This window comes from Hemibagrus wyckioides, linkage group LG04, assembly GCF_019097595.1.
Source record: "Hemibagrus wyckioides isolate EC202008001 linkage group LG04, SWU_Hwy_1.0, whole genome shotgun sequence".
NCBI lineage: Eukaryota > Metazoa > Chordata > Actinopteri > Siluriformes > Bagridae > Hemibagrus > Hemibagrus wyckioides.
Genome location: NC_080713.1, coordinates 20,869,127 through 20,893,295, shown reverse-complemented (window position 1 = coordinate 20,893,295; position 24,169 = coordinate 20,869,127). Strand labels below are relative to the sequence as shown.

The following is a 24,169-nucleotide window of genomic DNA, read 5'->3' as shown; positions in this document are numbered from 1 at the left end:
AAGATTTTCAAAACGGTTAAAATCTTACTTGTAATATAAAAAAAGGGAATGAAAAGAAAATATTTAAAACACTTTTTTGGTTTCAGCATTCAAGAAAATGTAAGCACTTGGCAGATTAAACTGCTTTTTTGCACATTAATACCTTTTTTAATTGCTGCTGCCTTCAAGCAGTTCCTGAATGCACAGCTGGCAAGACGATTTTTCCCCCTACACTCCTTAAAACTGGTGGAAAGGCTCGTTTTTGGCTCTTGTTTAGGTCGTAGTTTTTGGATGATTACTTGTTAACTGCAATTCTTTTAATGGTGAATGAGGAAAATGAAAAGAAAATTGATATCGCACAAGCCCATAGCCCATACATCGTTATCGTAATCATCATCATCATCTCCTGGGTTATTGATCTGTCAAAGCCTGGGTAGACTGTCTGTCCTGGTGAATCAGCTCTAGAGCATGATTCTCACTAATCTTTACTATTTTAAACATGGTGTATACACAAAATGCCAATGGCAGAAGTGCACAATTATGTGCAGTCCTAGCCATTTCATGAAGATTTTCCAGGTTGTCTATACCTAGCTTAGAAATGTGCATGCTTTCCAGTGCGTGCGAGAATGCTCTAAAGCTCAGCACTGGCATGCGCTTCAGCATCACAGTATGCATCTATCGGTCCATATGGAGGCGAGTGAATCATCTCCACCTACCTTCCTCCAGTCTGCGAAGAAGTTGTCACGAAACACATCTTTAGTGGTGTACTCATGATCCAGCATCTGAGCAAAGAACAAAGCAACTTCTTCTGCAGCCAAGCTCAGCTTCACAGGCTTGCCTACGGCACAAATACACACACCGGAGACGTCAGGCTTAACGAGATGCAACGACAAATACGGCGAGGTGAAAAAAAAAAAAACACAATGGTGACTCTTTACTAAGTGCAAACGATTAGGTGCATTAAGTGGGTCGGCAATTGATGTGAAAAAGCTATTCAGGTTGGCAAAATGGCTCTGATTAATCTACCTAATGTACTTCTGAATTCAAAAGCATCAGAACAACAATTTAGGTTTTATGTTCCTTTAAAGAAAATTTACAATATTTTCACTGCAGTAAAAGCAGTCTCCATTACAGTCGCTCGCATTTATTTAGAGGTAGTCCGGCTTGATGACAGGGAGTGTAGTTTTATTATGCATCTTGCGTTCTGAGGCGGTAACACCGTCTTGTGAGTAATATGCTATTTGTTGTTATTTGCATTGCCCTCATGGGTAAAAGACAAGGAGAAAGGATAATACATGGACAAACCTAACGGCTTAACTGAGCACATATTTGCTTAAATGCATTCCAGGGAGCTGCTCCTGTGACAGGAATAATCAAAACTCCAAATAAAAAAAAGCCAGCATGTTCTCAGTTACAACCCAGACAAGACGAATGAGCTTTGCCCTCTGGACTAACCACATGCTTTAAAAGAAGCTTTTTATTGTCCGTGACAGAGTGGATATTAACAGAGGGAGCAAGTCTTCAGAGAGCAACTGACCCAGACCATGGACAGGGCAAACCTCAGAATGGGCTCTGTGCCCAGCGAGAAGAAGAAGGAAATTATGAATAAAAATAAATAAATAAAAAAAGGCAGTTCCTCATGGCATACCTTCAGATAAAAGTAAAAACCTTGAACAAATATTACATTTTTAATACATTACTTATAACGGAATATACAGTATTATTCACTCACAGATCACTGAAACCATAACCAAAACACGTTTTGTAACAATTAGTCTATTTACTATACAGTCTATTGTCCTGCACACATTAACACTGTTGAACTGTTTCTGTTCAAATGGTTTGAACAAGTTCCAAGATAAAAAAAATAATAATAATAATTAAAAAATTAATAATTCAATCAGCAAGAGAGAGAAAGAGAATGTACAAGAGAGAGATGAAAGAGATGTGGATACATTATCAATAAATTAAATTGCATCAGTTAATAGCAAACTACTGCAAGCAGAATAACACTGCTGGCCATGCTGTTTTATGAAAATAGTCCACTTTGTGGATGTGTCCACGATATGCCATGTATTACTCCTTACTTAACTATAAACTGGTCTAATGCGAGTCGCTATATTGAAAGATTTTATTTCGAATTAAAGGACTCAAAACTTTCTCCCATCACCTTGACAGAAAGTGAGGGTGGAGTTTCAGCATGTCTTTCAAGCGTAAAAATCTAGCCTAGATAAGAACATGGAGGAAGGCGGGGCTTCCAGCAATTGTCAATCATTCCAGTTTCACAAAGTATGTCGATTGGCTGTATTAAAATTCTGAAGTACACGGTTACTAAAACAATACATCCTACATCTTCCCCAGATACAGTACAAGAGTGCCGGCTTTTTCCGAACCTGTGCCATCTCAGTGTGAGAGAATAAAGAAAGTAGGAAAGTACGATGCACCGTCGTAGTAGAACTTGACGTTGTCTGGGAGCGGCTGGTACTCGGGAGGGAAATAAGGCCCATTGTGCTCTAGAAACTTCCACTTGACACCATCTTCATACTTCTCCTCCTCCCACCTCGAATAACAGAAAGTGTGTTTCAGTTGCAGAGACCAAGACGCTCTTACAGACACACATTACACAAAACACATTACCAACGCCATCTCTGCTGCTCTTCTTCCTCCCTCTTCTTGATCTTGAGAGCCCTGGCTGCCTCGATCTCCTCCTTCGTCTTTTTCTTCTTCTTTGCTGCGACAGGATGCTCCTCTTCCTCCTTCTTCACCTTCTGAAAGTTTGAAGACAGCCACAGCCCATGATGTCTTATAACACTTGATCACAAAGTTCAAAGCTGTTTATTTAAACGGCATCATACACAAATGGGTTATCACCTCAGCACAGCCCTTATTCATCAAAGCTGTGTGGAAACAAGATAAATAGGTTTGAGCTCATGGAACATCAAAACTAGCAGTGATTTGAGGGCAATCCCCACTTCTCTTTAGGCCTTATTTTCATATCATACACGTACAGCACACCTCTATTAACCCTCATATACATTTCACTTACATAAAACACGCCCTAACTTACAGAAATCAGGATTTCCAACTGAATGATTTTATGCAAAACATGTTTGTTTATGTAGGTGATGTAAAGAAACACAAGTGGTGTGTGTGTATACTGGATATATATATGACCACCTGCCTATTATTGTGTTGGTCCCCATCATGCACTGTGTATTCTGACACCTTTTCAGAACCAGCATTAACTTCTTCAGCATTTTGAGCAACAGTAGCTCGTCTGTTGGATCGGATCACACGGGCCAGCTTTCATTCCCCATGTGCATCAATGAGCTTTGACCGCCCATGACCCTGTCTCCAGTTCACCACTGTTCCTTCCTTGGACCACTTAATAGATACTGACCACTGCAGACCGGGAACACCCCACAAGAGCTGCAGTTTTGGAGATGCTCTGATCCAGTCATCTAGCCATCACAATTTGGCCCTTGTCAAACTCACTCAAATCCTTACTCAAATCCATATTATATTATATTATATTATATTATATATATATATATATATATATATATATATATATATATATATATATATATATATATATAAAACTTTTTAGGTTTGTTTAATTGGTTTAATTTGTTTATATATATTTATAAACCAACAAACTAATTAACCAAAAAAAGGAGGACAGAAGCAGAGGGATACAGTAAAACAGAGGAAGGGATGAGAACAGTTCATTACCCCTGCCTCAGACAGGAAACAAAAAAACAGGCTCCTTATGGTATTTCAAACCAGTATCTCTCTCCTTCTTTCTCTCTCTCTCTCTCTCACAGACACATACAATTTTTTTTACTTAGCAATTTGAACAAAAAAGTATGCATAAACAAATACATTAAAAAAAACAAAATGACAGGAAAATGCAAAAGTGGAACAGCTACAGAGCTAAAAGCTTCAAAAATCCCTGAATGGCAATCAGTTCCATAATACACAAATGGAAATTTCTTGTAAGAAATCAGTGCCCAGTGTTAAAAGCACCATAAAGAGCAAAATCAAAAATGCCCTACTACTACTTTCCCCTCACTGTGTGTGTGGCCTATGAAATGCTGTTCTAGTTATAATCTTTCGATAATCAGCTTCATGTCTAAACAATCCCTGCCTGTGTTCAGTCTTTGAGGACAGATGAGGACCGAGCTCTGTGCTCTTTTCTGTATGACCCTACTTCAGCACAGGATTTATAAGCACCAAAGTCAATGCAGGCCTTTAATAAAGTCAAGCAGTGAGGGTCAGGAGCGTTTCTCTTTTTTTGTTAAATTGACTATACATTGTGCTCCAGCTTCAATCAAATGCTTAATGACCGTTTAATTTGTTCATCAAATTGGCCCTTCCTGTAACGTGGTCTGCTCAACGTCCGTCAACGAAATAATTCGGGAAAGAATTGGACAAAAACCCTCGCACAAATCAATTCTAGACACTCATTAGCCTGACTGACTAAATCACTTATTCACTGTGGGACTTCAGACGCTATAATCTTTATGGATTGTTTTTTTAAGTCCATTAGCAGCAGCTCAGTATTTTGTGACCGTGTCTCGATGTCTCAGTGTCTATTAAGGGGCGTGGTCTACCTTATTTTTTGATTCCGCCTTTTTCTTCGTTTTCTCCGGACCAGAGCTTCCGTCTCCTTCCTGTGAGGCTTTTTTCTTCTTCTTCTTAGGCCTGATGGACAGTAAGTACGGCAACTCGTTTAACACAATACACACATAATATAACGTAACTTGATTATATCATAGTACATTCGAGGGTGGACAAATTGTACTTTCCTTAGCTATCACACTGAACACCTTGGAAGATTCAGTCCAATATTTAAGTTGCTTTACAAAAAAGTGCTAGCTAATGTAACATAACACAGCCATCTAGGAATTTAAGTGCATTAGAAGAGCCTAAACAAATCAACTCTTCCTGCAGAGAGGAAATGGAGTTCTGGGTAGACATATCTATATTATATTGTTCCTCCAGAACTGCCCAATTTTGCAACCACAGAAATTAAGCAATAGATAAATAAGATAAATAAATAAAAAGCAAGAGAAGTCTGCAATACTCGAAGTTTTTTAAAGTTACATCAGATTTTCTGCCGATTTGAGCCAAAACACATCAGGTCACCCAAACCCAGACACAAACAGCCTAATAATCCAGACACAACACAGTCCCACCAAAAACAAAATAAAATAAAATAAAAAATGACACCAGATTTGGATCATGCCATGGGTCATCACCACAACATGCATTCAACCAAAGTGATCTACCGAGTACAGTTCTCATAGAAAGTAATTCTGTGTATGTCTTCACTGGAAGGGAGTTTAACAGATCTTGCAGTTTTCACAGATTCAGGCAGTACACTGTATTTATGTAGCATGTTGTATTTATAACCCAGACATGAGTTGCTGCTGAAGGTTTTAGCTACCTGTTGTGGCTTTCTTGCTGTATCACCCAGGCAAGGTAATATTCCAGCCAGGTTGGTGCCTTTGTCAATCATATGCATAATGTGCAAGTACGTTTATATTACCAACAGTTACAATATTTACTATCCAGTGTCACCCAAATGAGGATGAGGTTCCCTTCTGGGCCTGGTTCCTCTCAAGGTTTCTTCCTCATATCATATTAGGGACAAAATTGGGATAAAATAGTAACTTAACTTTAAACTTTATATAAAATTTTTTCTGGTGTTTCTATATTTCTGTAAAGCTGCTTTGAGACAATGTCCACTGTTAAAAGCACCATAGAAATAAATGTAATTGAATTGGGCAGCTTTTTGGTGCTTGGTTTTGTCACATAACTGTTCCTGATTCTGAAAAGACTGTCATCCATTCATGCTAAATAAACAAACATTAATAATAATAATAATAAAAAACAACAGCAACAACAACAATAATAATAACAACAACAGCAACAACAACAATAATAACAAAAACAGCAACAATAATAATAATAATAATAATAATAATAATAATAATAATAATAATAATAATAATAATAATAACAACTCTACTGTCAGACAGATGACACCTTCAGGTTCAAAAGTGCATACTGGTTACTTCTAGGGTTGAGTCAGAGTGCATTGCCTCACTTTACCTCACTGCTGACTTATTCAAAATAAAGGCATAAAACACTGTTATTTCCTGTCTGTTCAGCATACTGTTTCTCTCTGTACAGAGATCCATGACCCTTTGTGAATTCATCACAATTACTACACACTTCATCCGGCATCATGATTAAAACACATGTCAGGAAAGCTTGTTAAAATGAACTAACAGTGGATTTGACGAAGAGCTTTTTGTTTAGTTTTTTGTTCTGTACATACAGAATGATATGGTGTGATTTTTCACAAAGTTTTCGTAATCCCCATTTTCCTAATCACCTTGTGGATTTAAATCGCTGACTATTTCGGTGATATTTTTCAGCATTGTATCATATTTTAACCAAACAAACCAAATGAAAACTTTCGTTTTGCATAAGCCAGCATGCAGCAGGACTTTTTTTCCCCTTTTCTCTGTTTACTGAAACTATCTGTCCTCCAAATAAATAAAAAAATTATAGGGTCTACAAATAAAAAAAAAAAACATGGAAAAAATAATAATAATAATAAGCCAAACACAATACAGTGCCTCCAGGTTTGCAGAAATTAAGGCAAAACCAAGCAAACTGCAATATTTGGAGGAGCCTGTGATTTTTTTTTTTTATATTATTACAGCAGATGTGGGTGAGGAAGATTTGCACCATGCATTCAGCCAAAGCCCTCTTCAACTCATGTGTGAAACATGAGAACATCTATCATACAAAAAAAAAAAGTACTGGTCGTAGTTTAAAGGAAGAATCCTGAATGCAGTTTCACCAGTGGTTTTTCACAAAAGAAAAGCGTTAAAAAAGTGAATTGCAAATTTAGGGAAAAGCTGCAGCAAAATCGAGCGCGTCAGGCCGCACAAAACAATCACAAAAACAACTTGAAATCCTGGAGTGATAAAAATCTTGCCTCAGGTGCCTGAGTGACCCTTTTGTCCACTCCTGACTGACGTTACACGACTACGAGAAGCCGAGACGTCTGTCACATGAGACTTTCAGTAGTTGATTGCTGAGCCCTGCTATCTCGCTAACCATCCACCTCCCACTGAGGTTATTCTTAGCTGACAATATGCAATTTGACATGAAGAGAACGGCACGTTTTCTAAACAATGCTGCCATTCTGGTGCTGAAATCACAGCAGCAGCAACACAAGACAGAACTATGAACTGAATGACACACGCCACTTTCGGTACGGCGAGTAAGTCCACGTCAAGCAGAACATAAAGAGCCGCCGCGAACCCGTGTCAGGTTGAGTGATTTTTCTAAACAAGGCTCAACAGCTGTATTTCTAAGCAGATTCACTGCACCGGTTGACTGCCTGCTCACGCTCGCACATTCGGATGCAACGTGGTGGAAACAAGGAGGTTAAGCGAGGCTTCCTGTGAACTGAACGTGCCGATTTAACTCCGCTACGCTGTCGCTACACAAGCCGCAGGAGGTAAACAGGATTAACTGCAGACTAGCGGAAAGCAGAACATGCACTAGTGATGCAGAAAAACAAATTAAAACAAGCTGAGCTAGTTCTCAACAAAGCTGTGAGCAAGAAATGTTTAGTAAAAATGCAGACCCCTGTAGAGGAGGACAAGATGGAGAAAAAATGGCACTTTAGATTCACAGAATACACGTTAGACTGAAAATAAATCCATCAATCAAAATAAAATGAGAGGGAACATTCATCCATCCAGCCACATAAATCCATCAATCCATCCATCTAGCCATCCAGCCATCCGACAACCCATCCACCTACCCATCCATCTTCCCATACATCTACCCATTCATCTATCTATCCATCTTCCCATACATCTACCCATTCATCTATCTATCCATCTTCCCATCCACCTACCCATCCATCTTCCTATACATCTACCCATTCATCTATCTATCCATCTTCCCATCCACCTACCCATCCATCTTCCTATACATCTACCCATTCATCTATCTATCCATCTTCCCATCCACCTACCCATCCATCTTCCCATACATCTACCCATTCATCTATCTATCCATCTTCCCATCCACCTACCCATCCATCTTCCCATACATCTACCCATTCATCTATCTATCCATCTTCCCATACATCTACCCATTCATCTATCTATCCATCTGCCCATTCATCTACCCATCCATCTTCCCATACATCTACCCATTCATCTATCTATCCATCTTCCCATACATCTACCCATTCATCTATCTATCCATCTTCCCATACATCTACCCATTCATCTATCTATCCATCTTCCCATACATCTACCCATTCATCTATCTATCCATCTGTCCATTCATCTATCTATCCATCTGCCCATTCATCTATCTATCTATCCATCTGCCCATTCATCTATCTATCTATCCATCTGCCCATTCATCTATCTATCTATCCATCTGCCCATTCATCTATCTATCCATCTGCCCATTCATCTACCCATCCATCTTCCCATACATCTACCCATTCATCTCTATCCATCTGCCCATTCATCTACCCATCCATCTCGATCCATCTGCCCATTCATCTACCCATCCATCTACCCATCCATCTACCCATTCATCTACCCATTCATCTCTATCCATCTGCCCATTCATCTACCCATCCATCTACCCATACATCTACCCATCCATCTCGATCCATCTGCCCATTCATCTACCCATCCATCTACCCATACATCTACCCATCCATCTCGATCCATCTGCCCATTCATCTACCCATCCATCTCGATCCATATGCCCATCCATCTACCCATCCATCTACCCATCCATCTCTATCCATCTGCCCATTCATCTACCCATACATCTACCCATCCATCTGCCCATTCATCTACCCATACATCTACCCATCCATCTGCCCATTCATCTACCCATACATCTACCCATTCATCTTCCCATCCATCTACCCATCCATCTACCCATCCATCTGCCCATTCATCTACCCATCCATCTATCTATCCATCTGCCCATTCATCTTTCCATACATCTACCCATTCATATATCTATCCATCTGCCCATCCATCTTCCCATTCATCTACCCATCCATCTTCCCATACATCTACCCATACATCTTCCCATTCATCTACCCATCCATCTTCCCATACATCTACCCATTCATCTATCTATCCACCTACCCATTCATCTACCCATCCATCTACCCATCCATCTTCCCATACATCTACCCATTCATCTATCTATCCACCTACCCATTCATCTACCCATCCATCTACCTATCCATCTTCCCATTCATCTACCCATCCAGCTATCTATCCATCTGCCCATTCATCTACGCATCCAGCTATCTACCCATCTACCCATTCTTCTACCTATCCATCTACGCATCCAGCTATCTATCCATCTGCCCATTCATCTACCCATTCATCTGTCTATCTATCCATCTGCCCATTTATCTACCCATCCAGCTATCTATCCAACTACCCATCCATCCATCTATCCATCTACCCATTCATCCATCTATCTATCCATCTGCCCATTCATCTACCCATACATCTACCCATTCATCTATCTATCTATCTATCTATCTATCTATCTATCTATCTATCTATCTATCTATCTACCTACCTATCTACCTATCCATCTACCCATTCATCTTCCCATCCAGCTATTTATCCAACTACCCATCCATCCATCTACCCATTCATCTATCCATCCAGCTATCTATCCAACTACCCATCTACCCATCCATCCATCTACCCATTCATCTACCCATCCAGCTATCTATCCAACTACCCATCCATCCATCTATCCAACTACCCATCCATCCATCTATCCAACTACTCATCCATCCATCCATCTATCCAACTACTCATCCATCCATCCATCCATCTATCCAACTACCCATCCATCCATCTATCCAACTACCCATCCATCCATCTATCCAACTACTCATCCATCCATCCATCTATCCAACTACTCATCCATCCATCCATCTATCCAACTACCCATCCATCCATCCATCTATCCAACTACCCATCCATCCATCTACCCATCCATCCATCTATCCATCTACCCATCCATCCATCTATCCATCTACCCATCCATCCATCTATCCATCTACCCATCCATCCATCTATCCATCTACCCATCCATCCATCTATCCAACTACCCATCCATCCAACTACCCATCCATCCATCTATCCATCTACCCATCCATCCATCTATCCATCCAGCTATCCATCCATCTATCCATTCTTCTACCTATCCATCTACCTATCCAACTACCCATCCATCCATCTATCCAACTACCCATCCATCCATCTATCCATCTACCCATCCATCCATCCATCTATCCATCTATCCATCTACCCATCCATCCATCTATCCATCTACCCATCCAGCTATCTATCCAACTACCCATCCATCCATCTATCCAACTACCCATCCATCCATCTATCCAACTACCCATCCATCCATCTATCCAACTACCCATCCATCCATCTATCCAACTACCCATCCATCCATCTATCCATCTACCCATCCATCCATCTACCCATCCATCCATCCATCCATCTACCCATCTACCCATCCAGCTATCTATCCAACTACCCATCCATCCATCTATCCAACTACCCATCCATCCATCTATCCATCTACCCATCCATCCATCTATCCATCTACCCATCCATCCATCTATCCATCTACCCATCCATCCATCTACCCATCCATCCATCTACCCATCTACCCATCCAGCTATCTATCCAACTACCCATCCATCCATCTATCCAACTACCCATCCATCCATCTATCCATCTACCCATCCATCCATCTACCCATCCATCCATCCATCCATCTATCCATCCATCTATCCATCCATCTACCCATCCATCCATCTACCCATCCATCCATCTACCCATCCATCCATCTACCCATCCAGCTATCTATCCAACTACCCATCCATCCATCTATCCATCTACCCATCCAGCTATCCATCCATCTATCCATTCTTCTACCTACCCATCTACCCATCCATCCATCTACCCATTCATCTACCCATCCATCCATCTATCCATCTACCCATCCAGCTATCTATCCATCTACCCATCCAGCTATCTATCCATCTACCCATCCAGCTATCTATCCATCTACCCATCCAGCTATCTATCCATCTACCCATTCATCTACGCATCCAGCTATCTACCCATCTACCCATCCAGCTACCCATTCATCTACCCATCCAGCTATCTATCCATCTGCCCATTCATCTACGCATCCAGCTATCCATCCATCTATCCATTCTTCTACCTATCCATCTACCTATCCAACTACCCATCTACCCATCCATCCATCTACCCATCCAGCTATCTATCCAACTACCCATCCATCCATCTATCCATCTACCCATCCATCCATCCATCTACCCATCCAGCTATCCACCCATCTACCCATTCTTCTACCTATCCATCTACCTATCCATCTACCCATCCAGCTACCCATTCATCTACCCATCCAGCTATCTATCCATCTGCCCATTCATCTACGCATCCAGCTATCTACCCATCTACCCATTCTTCTACCTATCCATCTACCCATCCAGCTATCTATCCATCTACCCATCCAGCTATCCACCCATCTACCCATTCTTCTACCTATCCATCTACCCATTCATCTACCCATCCAGCTATCTATCCATCTGCCCATTCATCTGTCTATCCAACTACCCATCTACCCATCCATCCATTTATCCATCTACCCATTCAGCTATCTATCCAACTACCCATCTATCCATCTACCCATCCAGCTATCCACCCATCTACCCATTCTTCTACCCATTCTTCTACCCATTCTTCTACCTATCCATCTACCCATCCAGCTATCTATCCATCTGCCCATTTATCTACCCATCCAGCTATCTATCCAACTACCCATCCATCCATCTATCCATCTACCCATCCAGCTATCCACCCATCTATCCATTCTTCTACCTATCCATCTACCTATCCAGCTATCTATCCAACTACCCATCCATCCATCTATCCATCTACCCATTCATCTATCCATCCAGCTATCTATCCAACTACCCATCCATCCATCTATCCATCTACCCATTCATCTATCCATCCAGCTATCTATCCAACTACCCATCCATCCATCTATCCATCTACCCATTCATCTATCCATCCAGCTATCTATCCAACTACCCATCCATCTATCCATCCAGCTATCCACCCATCTATCCATTCTTCTACCTATCCAGCTATCTATCCAACTACCCATCCATCCACCTATCCATCTACCCATTCATCTACCCATCCAGCTATCTATCCAACTACCCATCCATCCATCTATCCAACTACCCATCCATCCATCTATCCATTCTTCTACCTATCCATCTACCCATCCAGCTATCTACCCATCTACCCATCCAGCTATCCACCCATCTACCCATTCTTCTACCTATCCATCTACCAATTCATCTACCCATCCAGCTATCTATCCAACTACCCATCTACCCATCCATCCAGCTATCTATCCATCTACCCATTCATCTGCCTATCCATCTACCCATCCAGTTATCTACCCATCTACCCATTCTTCTACCTATCCATCTACCCATCCAGCTATCTATCCATCTGCCCATTCATCTACCCATCCAGCCATCTATCCAACTACCCATCTACTCATCCATCCATCTATCTACCCATTCAGCCATCTATCCATCTGCCATTCATCTACCTATCCATCTACCCATCCATCTACCAATTGAGCTACATATCCATCTGCCCATTCATCTACATATCCATCTATCTATCCATCTACCCATTCATCTATCTATCCATCTACCTACCCATCCATCTACCCATCTAGCTATCTATCCATCCAGGTATCTAACCATCCAGCCACCCATCCATCTATCTATCCAACCATCTACCCATTCATCTACCCATCCAGCTATCTATCCATCCAGCCACCCATCCATTTATCCAACCATCTATCAAGCTACCCATCCATCTACCCATCTATCCATCCAGCTAGATCCCCACCCATCCATCCAGCTAGCCACCCACCTACCCATCCAGCTAAATCCAGCTAAACAAGCACCCACCCATCCAGTTGCCCACCCATCCACCTACACATCCAGGTATTCAACCACCCACCCATCCATCTACCCGTCCAGCCACCCATCTGCTTATCCACCCATTCCCACAGACAATGAAGAGATAATCAGCCTTCAACACGTCTTAGACTGGGGTAGGATGAATCCCCAGAATCACAGCGCGAACATGCAAACTCCACCCACATAGTAATCACTCCATAGTAATCCACCTAAAGATTGAAGATTATATCAGATCTAATGATGAATCTCTGGATTTGTGGTGACACTCAAATCCTGGTGTAGGACAGGAGTCTGTATTTTGAAATTGTGATGAGACTTTAATTGTTAAAGGTTGTAAGAACCAGATTTTAAGCAAGAAAAACTAACTGTGTGCAAAATATTTGTTTATTCATCTCATGTTTCAGCATAGTGCCAAAAAAAAAAAAAAAGAATGCAAAGAGAGTATGAATCTCACAGAGGCCCTGCTTCTGTGTAGAACAACTTGGGGCTACATCACTCTGATGTTAAAGCACAGACTACTTATACATTTTACAACCATAATGAATGAGCAACCATTTTTCTTTTTGTCAAGGTAGACACTCAATTGTTCCATGATTTTAAATAGCCAGTGGCATGCTTGGTGAGTCATGCTCATTTAGTTATTCAGAGCATTCAATACTTACACAGAAAGTGCAGTGGAAGTGGAAGGACCCTCGACTGACTCCAGCTTTCTTTTCCTTTTCTTCCCTTTCTTTTCTGGCATAAAGTCCCCATCATTTGGCTCCTCCTTAAACCTGCTAATATAGTAAATCAGACCCCCCCCCCACCACCACCACCACCAAAAAAAAAAAGTAGGGTAATATTAAGCAGAAAATACTTATTAGGGGTTCATTACATTTTGGAAAATCTAAAAGACAACCAATCACTGTCTAATGGCAAGAACATAATTACCGCACTTAGACAATATTGCTTAATTGGCACTGATAATTATATAATTACAGCAATTAAATGCTCAAATAATTGTAGGAAAGCGAGCTGTTATTGCCAGGTAGCGTGATTTGATGAAAGGGGGAGGCGACTGAATCAAATAACTGAATTATATTTACCATAACAGTGACCCGTGCTACTCGATTCCGGATCTCTTCTGGCAGGGAACTACTCGGAGTGCTTCATCATCTTAATACTTGACCTCACCCCTGAAAAATCGGCCTCCCTCTGCCAATTACCAGCGGGGTCCGAGTTACACAAAGTCTGCTCTGATTGTGTCATTCTGTGATTAAAGAAACGCTCCATCACTGTCATAGCAGACAGCGAGTATGCGAAAGAAAGTGCAAGAGCGACTGAGAGGTTTCTTTCTGTGATGCGTGTCATCACCCCATACCTCACCTCCTAAAAATAGAGCATCATCATGTATAGTTATTTCTGCCACGCTGCAGAATGATGAAGAAATTAATGTCCAGAAAGACAGTTAATATATCCGGGGGTGGTGGTGGGGGTGTATGAGCATGTAGGGGGGGAAACAGTATGGAGACTGTCCACGACTGCAGACGACGAAATCACCAGAATTAATTTGCATCAAGCTCAAGGGCATAAAAGTGTGACTGCGTTTTAATTAGGAACGGATTCCAAGAGCACATGATATGGATTGTGCCTTGGGCAAGACATGGTTAGTTCAGTAAAAACAAAAATTACGAACGGAGAAAGAGGGGGGGGATTCATTACCTTTTATCATCAGCTATTTCAAAGTCGGTACTCTCCTTTTTAGGACTCTTAACCTGAAGAAAAAGAAAATAAGACAGTTTAAAAATAACACAAAAGCAAGCAATCAAAACTAACTGCAGATACGATAACACAATGAAAATGCTTGATATAACAAGTTCACCTATGACAAGGCATGTCTTTCAAAGCTTTTGTTCTGTTTGATGGAGAAAATGAACAGATGGTTACCTGCTAGCTCACACCTTTGGGCAATTTAGTATAGCCAAACCACCTACACGCATGCTTATGTGAGTAAACACACATAGACGCTATCTGTACAGACGATACTCTGAGCGCAGAATCAAACCTGGGACCCTGGAGCTGTGAGGTGGCAATGCTGCTGGCAAATTTTTAAGCTGTATTGCAGCCTAGTCTGAACATAAAAGGCCACTATATTTAAGTTTTTGGAGCTAGTGATGAGGCCAAAAATTTACATACAGATTAGTGACAATTATTTTCACTTCAGATTATATAAGCCAATTTCGTATAAACAGTTTGAAAGTTTCCAGAGGTTTCTGGGAAATTGCACCAGTGGTTCAAGCAATTGAATCAAAACCTCAGGAAAAAAAAAGTAAAGACTAGGCATTGAAAAGTCAAACTAAAGCTTGCAAGCGATCGCCAAGATACAGAGCCTTTTGGAGGAGGCTTGTCTGGTCAGATGAAAGAGAAATTGAACAGTCTCTCTATTCACTGACCAACATTCCAACTTTGAAGCGTGGGGGTGGCAGCATCATGATATAGGGGTGTTTTCCTGGACGGGTGCACTTAAAAAAAAAATAAATAAATAAAATAAAATAAAAAAAATTAAAAAAAAAAAAGAGAGACATCATGAACATCTCAAGAAACAACACCTCAAGATACCATACAAACTTGGTTGCAAAACATGGTTTGTGCAAAGAAAATGGTTCAAAAGACAGCAGAGTGGACACTGGAGTGGCCATCACAAGGCCCTTATCTGAACCACACTGAACACAAAAAAGAAACCAAACCTGACTGAGTTACACCAGTTCTGTCGAGAGGAATGGGGAAAAAATTCCAGCAACGTACTTTGAGAAACTTTGAGAAGATTTGAGTTTAATGATTCCAAACACACCGACAATGTATGTGTAAAATTTTAACGCGCTGTAAATCTGATACAGTAAATAAAAAAAAAATAATAATTTGGATATTTTGAAAATGACCTCTCATGGTCAAGTTGATACCTGAACTTCTGCTCACAAGTCTGACTTCTTCACAAGTTTCTTTCAGTATGCATGTACAGTATGTACACAGATCAGGCATAACATTATGAGCAGTGACAGGTGAAGTGAATAAGACTGATGATCTCCTCATCAAGGCACCTGTTAGTGGGTGGGATATATTAGGCAACAAGTGAACATTTTGTCCTCAAAGTTGGTGTGTTAGAAGCAGGAAAAATGGGCAAGTGTAAGGATTTGAGCGAGTTTGACAAGAACCAAATTGTGATGGCTAGACGACTGGATCAGAGCATCTCCAAAACTGCAGCTCTTTTGGTGGTTCCTGGTCTGCAGTGGTCAGTATTTATCAAAAGTGGTCCAAGGAAGGAACAGGGTCATGGGCGGCCAAGGTTCATTAATGCACACGAGGAGCAAAGGCTGGCCCATGTGGTCCAATCCAACAGACAAGCTACTGTTGCTCAAATTGCTGAAGTTAATGCTGGTTATGATAGAAAGGTGAATACACAGTGCATCCCAGTTTGTTGTGTATGGGGCTGCATAGCTGCAGACCAGTCAGGGTGCCCATGCTGACCCCTGTGTGCCGCCAAAGGCACGAACAATGGGCACATGAGCATCAGAACTGGACCACGGAGTAATGGAAGAAGGTGGCCTGGTCTGATGAATCATGTTTTCTTTTACATCATGTGGATGGCCCGGTGAGTGTGCTTCACTTACCAGGGGAACACATGGCACCAGGATGCACTATGGGAAGAAGGCAAGCCGGCGGAGGCAGTGTCATGCTTTGGGCAATGTGCCGTGCCACAAGGCAAAAATGGATCAGGAATGGTTTGATGAGCACAACAACGAGTTTGAGGTGTTGACTTGGCCTCCAAATTCCGCAGATCCAATCCAGCATCTGTGGGATGTGCTGAACAAACAAGTGCGATCCATGGAGTTCCCACCTCACAGCTTACAGGACTTAAAGGATCTGCTGATGATGTGGTGCCAGATACCACAGCACACCTTCAACTCAATATTAGGCAGGTGCTTATAATGTTATGCCTGATCGGTGTGATATTACGTATTAATATATATGTATTAATAAATTAACAACCAACCCGAACCCTACCATGCGAATATAGCCTAAAAAGAGCATGTGCACCATCTACACTAGCTTATTTGTTTCCATTTTATGATGTGACAAGGATAATGATTGCTTCCAAAAGCAGTCTATCCGTCAGGGACAGAAATGTAGCTGTGCTTGCGATATATTTAATTATACAGAAATGGAAGGACGGCCACCTTTGCCTGCTGGACTGAAGATTTACATTTTCATATTAAAAAAAAAAAAAAATGAAATCGTGGCCTACCAAGACCTCTAATAAATGGTGTGACCCTTTTTTGAAAGGATATTAAGTTGCCTGGCGCTCCTTTCGTTATCAAGTAACAACTGACTACATGAGTATAACTTTCTCCTGACTATTTATATATTTTTTTAGTGCTATATGTGTTTATGAAATAAAAACTCTATCCATGTATACTGCAATACCTAAGTATGGAAATACCTAATAAAGAAAATTTGGTGGGAAATATGATATATGAAAGAAGATATTTTTTATATCAGCCACTGTACAGAAGGTTTGTCCCAGGTTTGTGTACAATGTCACAGATAAAACAGAGATTACTAGCTGCAGGCTCTCTCAGCTCCTCTGCTCCAAACACACCTGAGCAGCCATATGGAGGGCTTGATTATTAGCTCATGAGCTGGATCAGGTGTGTTTGGAATAGGGAAAGCTTGAAACTCTGGAGGGCAGTGCTCCTTCAAGATGGCAGTCTGCTTTACACTACATACACCCACCGGTCACTTTAATGGGAACACCATAATCTTAGAGTAGAACCGCTACTAACAATTCTTTGTAGCATAGATGATGAAAACTTTTTTTTTTTTTAAGATTCTGGCTCCATGTTGGAAAGTGTGCATCGCATATTTGACTCAGAAGCCCAGGGAAGTTCACTGAAGTTCATGTTTCTAAACCAGTCTGACTTTTGCAAAAATGAATCAAATTCAGATTCACTGGCTGAGTGTGCCTGAGCATGAAAGGAATGTTGCGGGTTTATACACATTCGAGCACCATGGTTAAGAGCTGGACATAAACAAGAACGCTACCACATGACGGTTTACAGCGCTAACATAGCACAACCGCAATGACATTCTACGTTCGCATTTACAGTGATTTGGATTTTGTCAGTCATAGTATTCCCAAAACTGGTTGCCATGGTAACACTGATCAGCATTCCAAATCACCTTTCTTACAGCTAAAATGAAATATTCTGGTCGCTCTTCCAAGTCGCATTTTGCATCACTGGACAAACCCACACCTAGTTGCCAAAGTTGAGAGCTCTCATTGTAAATAAACGGTCTCTGGTTGCTTTGTCGCTGCATGTGGGAACGTAGCATTAAGATAAATAAATGCTGCATCATCATGCTTGAAGTAGCCATTAGAAGCTGGCCATAAAGAGATGCATGCAGTCAGCAACAACAGTGACAGGCTGTGACATGCCCACAATGTTCGACTGGTATTAAGGAGACCAAAATGTACCAAGAAAACATTCCCCCCACTATTACACCATCACCACCAGCCCCAGCAGGCTGGGTCGATGCATTCATGCTGTTAATGCCAAATACTGAGCCTACAATCTGCATGCTGCTACAGAATTGGCGAGCAGTCTACATTTTTCCAATCTTCAGATGTCCCCAAATTCCTGTTACTGACTGACCTTAAAGGGAACCCAATGTAGTGTTCTGCTTTTGTAACCCATCGAGGGTCTATGTGCTGTGCGAGTTGCTTTTCGATCTCACCCTGGTTTCCCCAATCTCCTCTAACCTTATTCATCACCACTATGTCCACACCATTCTGGATAAACTCTAGACACTGTTGTGTGACCCCCCCCACAACCCCCAAAAAATAAAAATAAAAAATAAAAAAAAAATCAGCAACCAGCAAACCTGCTGGCGTGACTCAAGCATTTCTCCTCACACAATAAAAGCAGAAGTGAGATTTTACCTAAACGACCAAGTGTGCTCATCTAATAAAGTAGCCACTAAGTGCATGTCTCTTCTAAAATGTAAAATGTAATATTTTTCATTTTTTTGGATTCCTTTTCCATTTATTTTAAGTGAACAGCTTACTTTTTGTCTCTCATAAAAACCGGGAGTTTACATTTAACAATCACATCAATCGAAAATATCAGGGACGTTCTTTTGCGTGAGTAATGGAAGATGTTAAAATAAATTATTATTATTTATAGATGATTGACAGCTCTATATCTATGATGCGAGGAACTTTCCTGGCTGTAGGCTGTATAGTTAATGATGGCAGTAAATCATCAGTGTCACTTGGATGACAAATGTGTATATTATATTCGAAAGTGATTTAGGCCTAATGTATTGTATGAAAGTTTGTGTAAACCTTTTTTTGTTGTTATGCTACTTTAATATCAGTAAAAAATAGTTATTGCCATACAGCCAAGCGGCCTTTGGGACCTTTGGATAAGTGTCCTGGTGTGTCGTCTGATTTGTCCTCTGTCTCCCCTTATCCTCATGTACCAGGTCACCACTAGGACAACACTCAGAGTCTTGTGACTGGATTTTCCATGTGTGTGGATGAGCAAAAGCTAGACAATTATGGACAGACAGCAGAGAAAGAGAAATGGAAAGGTTGGCTGGCATGAAACGACTAGCTGGTGCTGAATAAAACTTCATTTGAGTCGTAACTTTCAAAGCCTCTGCTTCATCAAAGCCTACAAAAATAAATGCTGTTTGTTAACATGCAAGTAGGAAGTGATTTCAAACAAGTATGAAGTCAAGTCAAATGTCTTAATTCTCGTGGATGCACTTTCATTCGGTTTATTAATCTGGAATAAATAAAGGTGCCAGTTGAAAGCATCTTCCCAGAGGACTACTTGTTCCTGCTGGTGCAGGTTCCACTTCCTTTCCTTTCCTTTCAGAAGTGGCATTAAAAGGTAAGACTGAGGAGAAAAATGACTAGGATCTGAAGTAGTGAATGAACTAGTGTGTTCCTGAGTAAATAATAAAAATGTGAACATCGCTGGTCTTCAATTTCCACACAGGACAGGCAGAAGCCGCAGCTAATAACCATTTGAAGACCGAGTTCAATTCATTAAACGAGTGGAATCGGGTGATTGGCTGGAATGAAAACCTGCACCCACGCACACTGTGGAAAATACTGCACATAATATTCCTGAGCTGCTGTGAGTCACTCTGGATATCTGACGGTCAGAGCTGTTGGGTTCGAATTTCTGGTACTGCTCACTAAATGACGGCAGGCTATTAGGGGTGTAACAGCACACACACACACGTCACAGCTGATCTGATACAATATGGCATCGATGTGACACGTTTTCAATAGAGCGAAATGAAGCATCATGTGAATGCATGTCAACACTCAACATCATAACAGTGGAAGAACTGAAGCTTAATGACTTTTAGCAGTAGAGCTGTGCAATATAACACAATATACACATATCATACGAAAGAAAAATGTCTAAGTGATAGATAATTACCAATATCATCTAAATAACCAAGAGCACTTTTTGGCAGCCGAGTTACGTCACTAAGTTCAGAGCTTGGCTTTACAAGCGGTGTGCTGGAACAAAACCAAACAAAGCATGGAGGAAAAATGGGCAAGCGAGTTTTACGAGGACCAAATTGTGATGGCTAGATGACTGGATCAGAGCACCTCCAAAACTGCAGCTCTTGTGGGGTGTTCCCGGTCTGCAGTGGTCAGTATCTAACAAAAGTGGTCCAAGCAAGGAACAATGGTAAACCGGTGACAGGGACATGGGCAGCCATGGCTCATTGATGCACGTGGGGAGCGAAGGCTGGCCCGTGTGAGCCGATCCAACAGACGAACTACTGTTGCTCAAATTGCTGAAGTTGTTAATTCTGATAGAAAGGTGTCAGAATACACAGTGCATCACGGGTCAGGGCTGTTTTTGCAGCAAAAAGGGGACCAACATAATATTAGGCATGTGGTCATAATGTTATGCCTGATCAGTGTATATCATAACACGCATCATTTAGGTGCATTTTTTTTTCTTTCTTCCTTTTTTCCTTTATCTCACAGAGCAAAACAAAGTCTCTACATCTCCAAAACTGCACAGAAAATTGTGAAACCCAGGCAAAAAGTCTTATGGGATAACAAGCTCACCATGGTGCACACGCATTTCTGATTCGCTGCTTCAAAACTAGTCCAATGTGAGGTATCTGAAGCATGGGGCGCTTTATTTCCGATTCTAATCTTAAAAAAAGTCACACAGCTTCCTGTAGCTCCATGTGTTTCTGAATTCCGTTTTCCTCTATATACCTAGTATAGAAACTTCCCAAATGCCATGGTGGTTTCTATAAAGTAGACCGATTCTGTAAGAAAGGACGTGTGTGTGTGTGTGATTGATATCCGCTTCCATTTCATTAGCATTCACTAGCTTGAAAGAGCTTCCTGGTTTTTTTTAAACCCCTGTCGCTTCTCATGATTCAAAATAAAGACCAAGCTACTTTAATTTTTTTAAGAGTTTGTGTTTTCAATACGCAGATTTATCAATAATTAAGAGCTGTGTATTATATGATATAAGCTATACTCCTATATAATAAATGCTACTTAGGCCACAGAACCCAGATCAGATCAGATCATGAAATACATACACAAAATAAAAACACACACACATCTAATGCGAGCAGGTGTGTGTCGGTTCTATCCTTTAACTAGACAGCTATTTGCCGCAGAGCAACACCGGAGTCAAAGCCACATGAAGAACTGTGGGGTGCGAGTGAGCTGAAATGGTTTTAAACACTTTTATTTCACTGACTGATGTGTTAAACATTATTCTTGGCCCCTGGCAGGAAGCCTAATGCCCCCTTCCATTAGATTTGTTCTGACACCACCTCTGTGTTTTACAGCTGAAAGACTGTCCATCAAAACAATGTGTTTCCATTTCCTCGTTTCCCACGAAAGCCAGTGTATGAAGAAAAAAAAAAAAAAAAAACAAACTTTATATATGTGAGGGGAAAAAACTATCCAGTGCAAGTGCATTATTTATTCATTCAATCATTCACACATCCCACATTCACATCCCAGGGATTATTAATACAAATAAATTCCTAATATGAATCTTTTTGTACAATATTTCTTATGTTCTGTAAAGCTGCTTTGAGACAATGTCCACTGTTAAAAGCGCTAAACAAATATAATTAAATTGAATTAGATAGAAAAGATCGGATTTGTAACTCAAGTCTGTGATGTCACTCAGGACCCACAGCATAGAAACATTTTTTAATATATATATATATATATATATATATATATATATATATATATATATATATATATATATATATATATATATATATATATATATATATATATATATATATATATATATATGTTTCTCTATATTTTCCGTTCCTTGCTGAACAATGAACGCACACAGTTTGCCAGATAATTCAGGGACTGAAGGGCTGAACAAAGTGTACACGAGTTTCAAAATGACAGCTTGCTCGGGAAACAGAGAAAGACCTGTGGAGAGCAAGTAAGCTGAAACCTTTGTTTATGAAGTAAAAGTAACATTCTTTGCCCCCTGCAGGAAGCCTAATGCCCCTTCCATTAGATTTGCTCTGACACCACCTCCGTGCTTTACAGCTGAAAGATTGTCCATCATAACGCTCCTCAAATAATTCCGCCTCCTCATTTTTCTCGGGTTTTTGACCAAAAACCTAGACGAAATAGAAAATCTGAAACCCCAGGGTTTCCTCAGTAACCTTCTATAAACTGAAGACTGAGTCTTAACTCAGCAGGGGCCAGCTTAAATCAAGCATGAAAAAGTGGGGCGAGCAAAGAAAACCGAGTCCTGCTGCACAGATAAGACGCTGGATGGTACATTAATCTAACTTGAAAGGACAGCTTACAGGTAGACCACTGAGAGGCAGCTGACTTTGACTCATTAAGCAGAAACCCGACGCTGGAGCGCGCCGGCTGCGTCATTGCCGTCACGAGGCCGGGTCGCTTGCCAAACACTGTTGCGTTCCAGTGTCAAAAATAACTAGCTGGCAGGATACAGCTAAATAAGAGGACTGCTGCATAATGGCAACGCGGTGCCGCTTTTACTGACAGCTCCTAAATTGCCTGCGTAGATCAAGGCTGCGCTATCTGTGTTTAACTAATTACGCCTCTGTACCGTTGTCTTTAGGGTTTGTCACTCGAGCGCTAAAAGCCTAATGTGGATCTACTCATTAAACGAGGAAAGTCGTATGAAACGTTTAACTAAATGAAAACGAACTCGGGGTAAACCTCAGAGGTCAGAGCTGAGGAAACAGTTAGTGACTCTGACAAGTACCTTATGCTGATTTGTGGCTTTGTGGGACTTCTCCGTACTTTTGGTCTTCTTGAAGTTCCTACAATGCAGATAAAAAAAGTAACATCAATTTAAATGGAAAGGAAAATAATTTTTTTTTTTTTAAAAAGGCACAGGTGATACAATATGCTGTGTTTTCCCTTTCACTGGGGTGTGTGACAGGTAACAAGGTGGCAGCTGAGCTCCACACAAGACGCTGGTGTTAATGACAGCTACAGGTGTTGATACTTCTGCCTTTTCGATTAATTACAAGCGCATGACTCTGTCTACACTTTTTTTTTCCCTCCCCTTTTCCATATAATGTCTCGGATGTCATGCTAAATTAATTTATTCATAAAAAGACGGAGTACGACGAGGCATATAATGAATGCAATCTCCCACCCACTCACTTCACACTCGGTTAGATTAACGATCGCTCGTGCAAATCATTTATTCGGGAGAGCAATCTGTCTCCGGCTCTGACACGGAAGGCGTTTCCCGCTGCAAAAAAAAAAACAAAAAACATACCGTTGTGTACGATAATGTTCAGCTGTTGTTGTAGGTGAGGCTATTAATTCCAAGATACTTTCCACTGAATAACAAATATTACACCATCCATACAAAGTGCAGGGTACTGACAGAGGCTGAATGAAACATTAATAAAAAGTGTTTTGTTTTTAAATCATATTACACTCAGATAGGTCTGGCA

The 24,169-nt window shown here is 40.8% G+C and overlaps 1 protein-coding gene across 2 annotated transcripts in view; it reads right to left on the bottom strand.

The window, feature by feature from the left end:
* zgc:173742 (DNA topoisomerase 1) overlaps positions 1 to 24,169 on the bottom strand; it is a 63,849-nt gene that overhangs the window by 35,363 nt on the left and 4,317 nt on the right. Inside the window, exons 4-10 of one of the 2 annotated variants that reach the window (XM_058387195.1) lie at positions 23,464 to 23,521; positions 14,843 to 14,895; positions 13,804 to 13,917; positions 4,596 to 4,686; positions 2,617 to 2,747; positions 2,424 to 2,539; positions 696 to 817 (exon numbers count right to left, since the gene is read on the bottom strand). In XM_058387195.1, coding sequence (XP_058243178.1) covers positions 696 to 817; positions 2,424 to 2,539; positions 2,617 to 2,747; positions 4,596 to 4,686; positions 13,804 to 13,917; positions 14,843 to 14,895; positions 23,464 to 23,521 — 685 coding nt within the window. The other variant, XM_058387196.1, reaches the window with a different exon arrangement.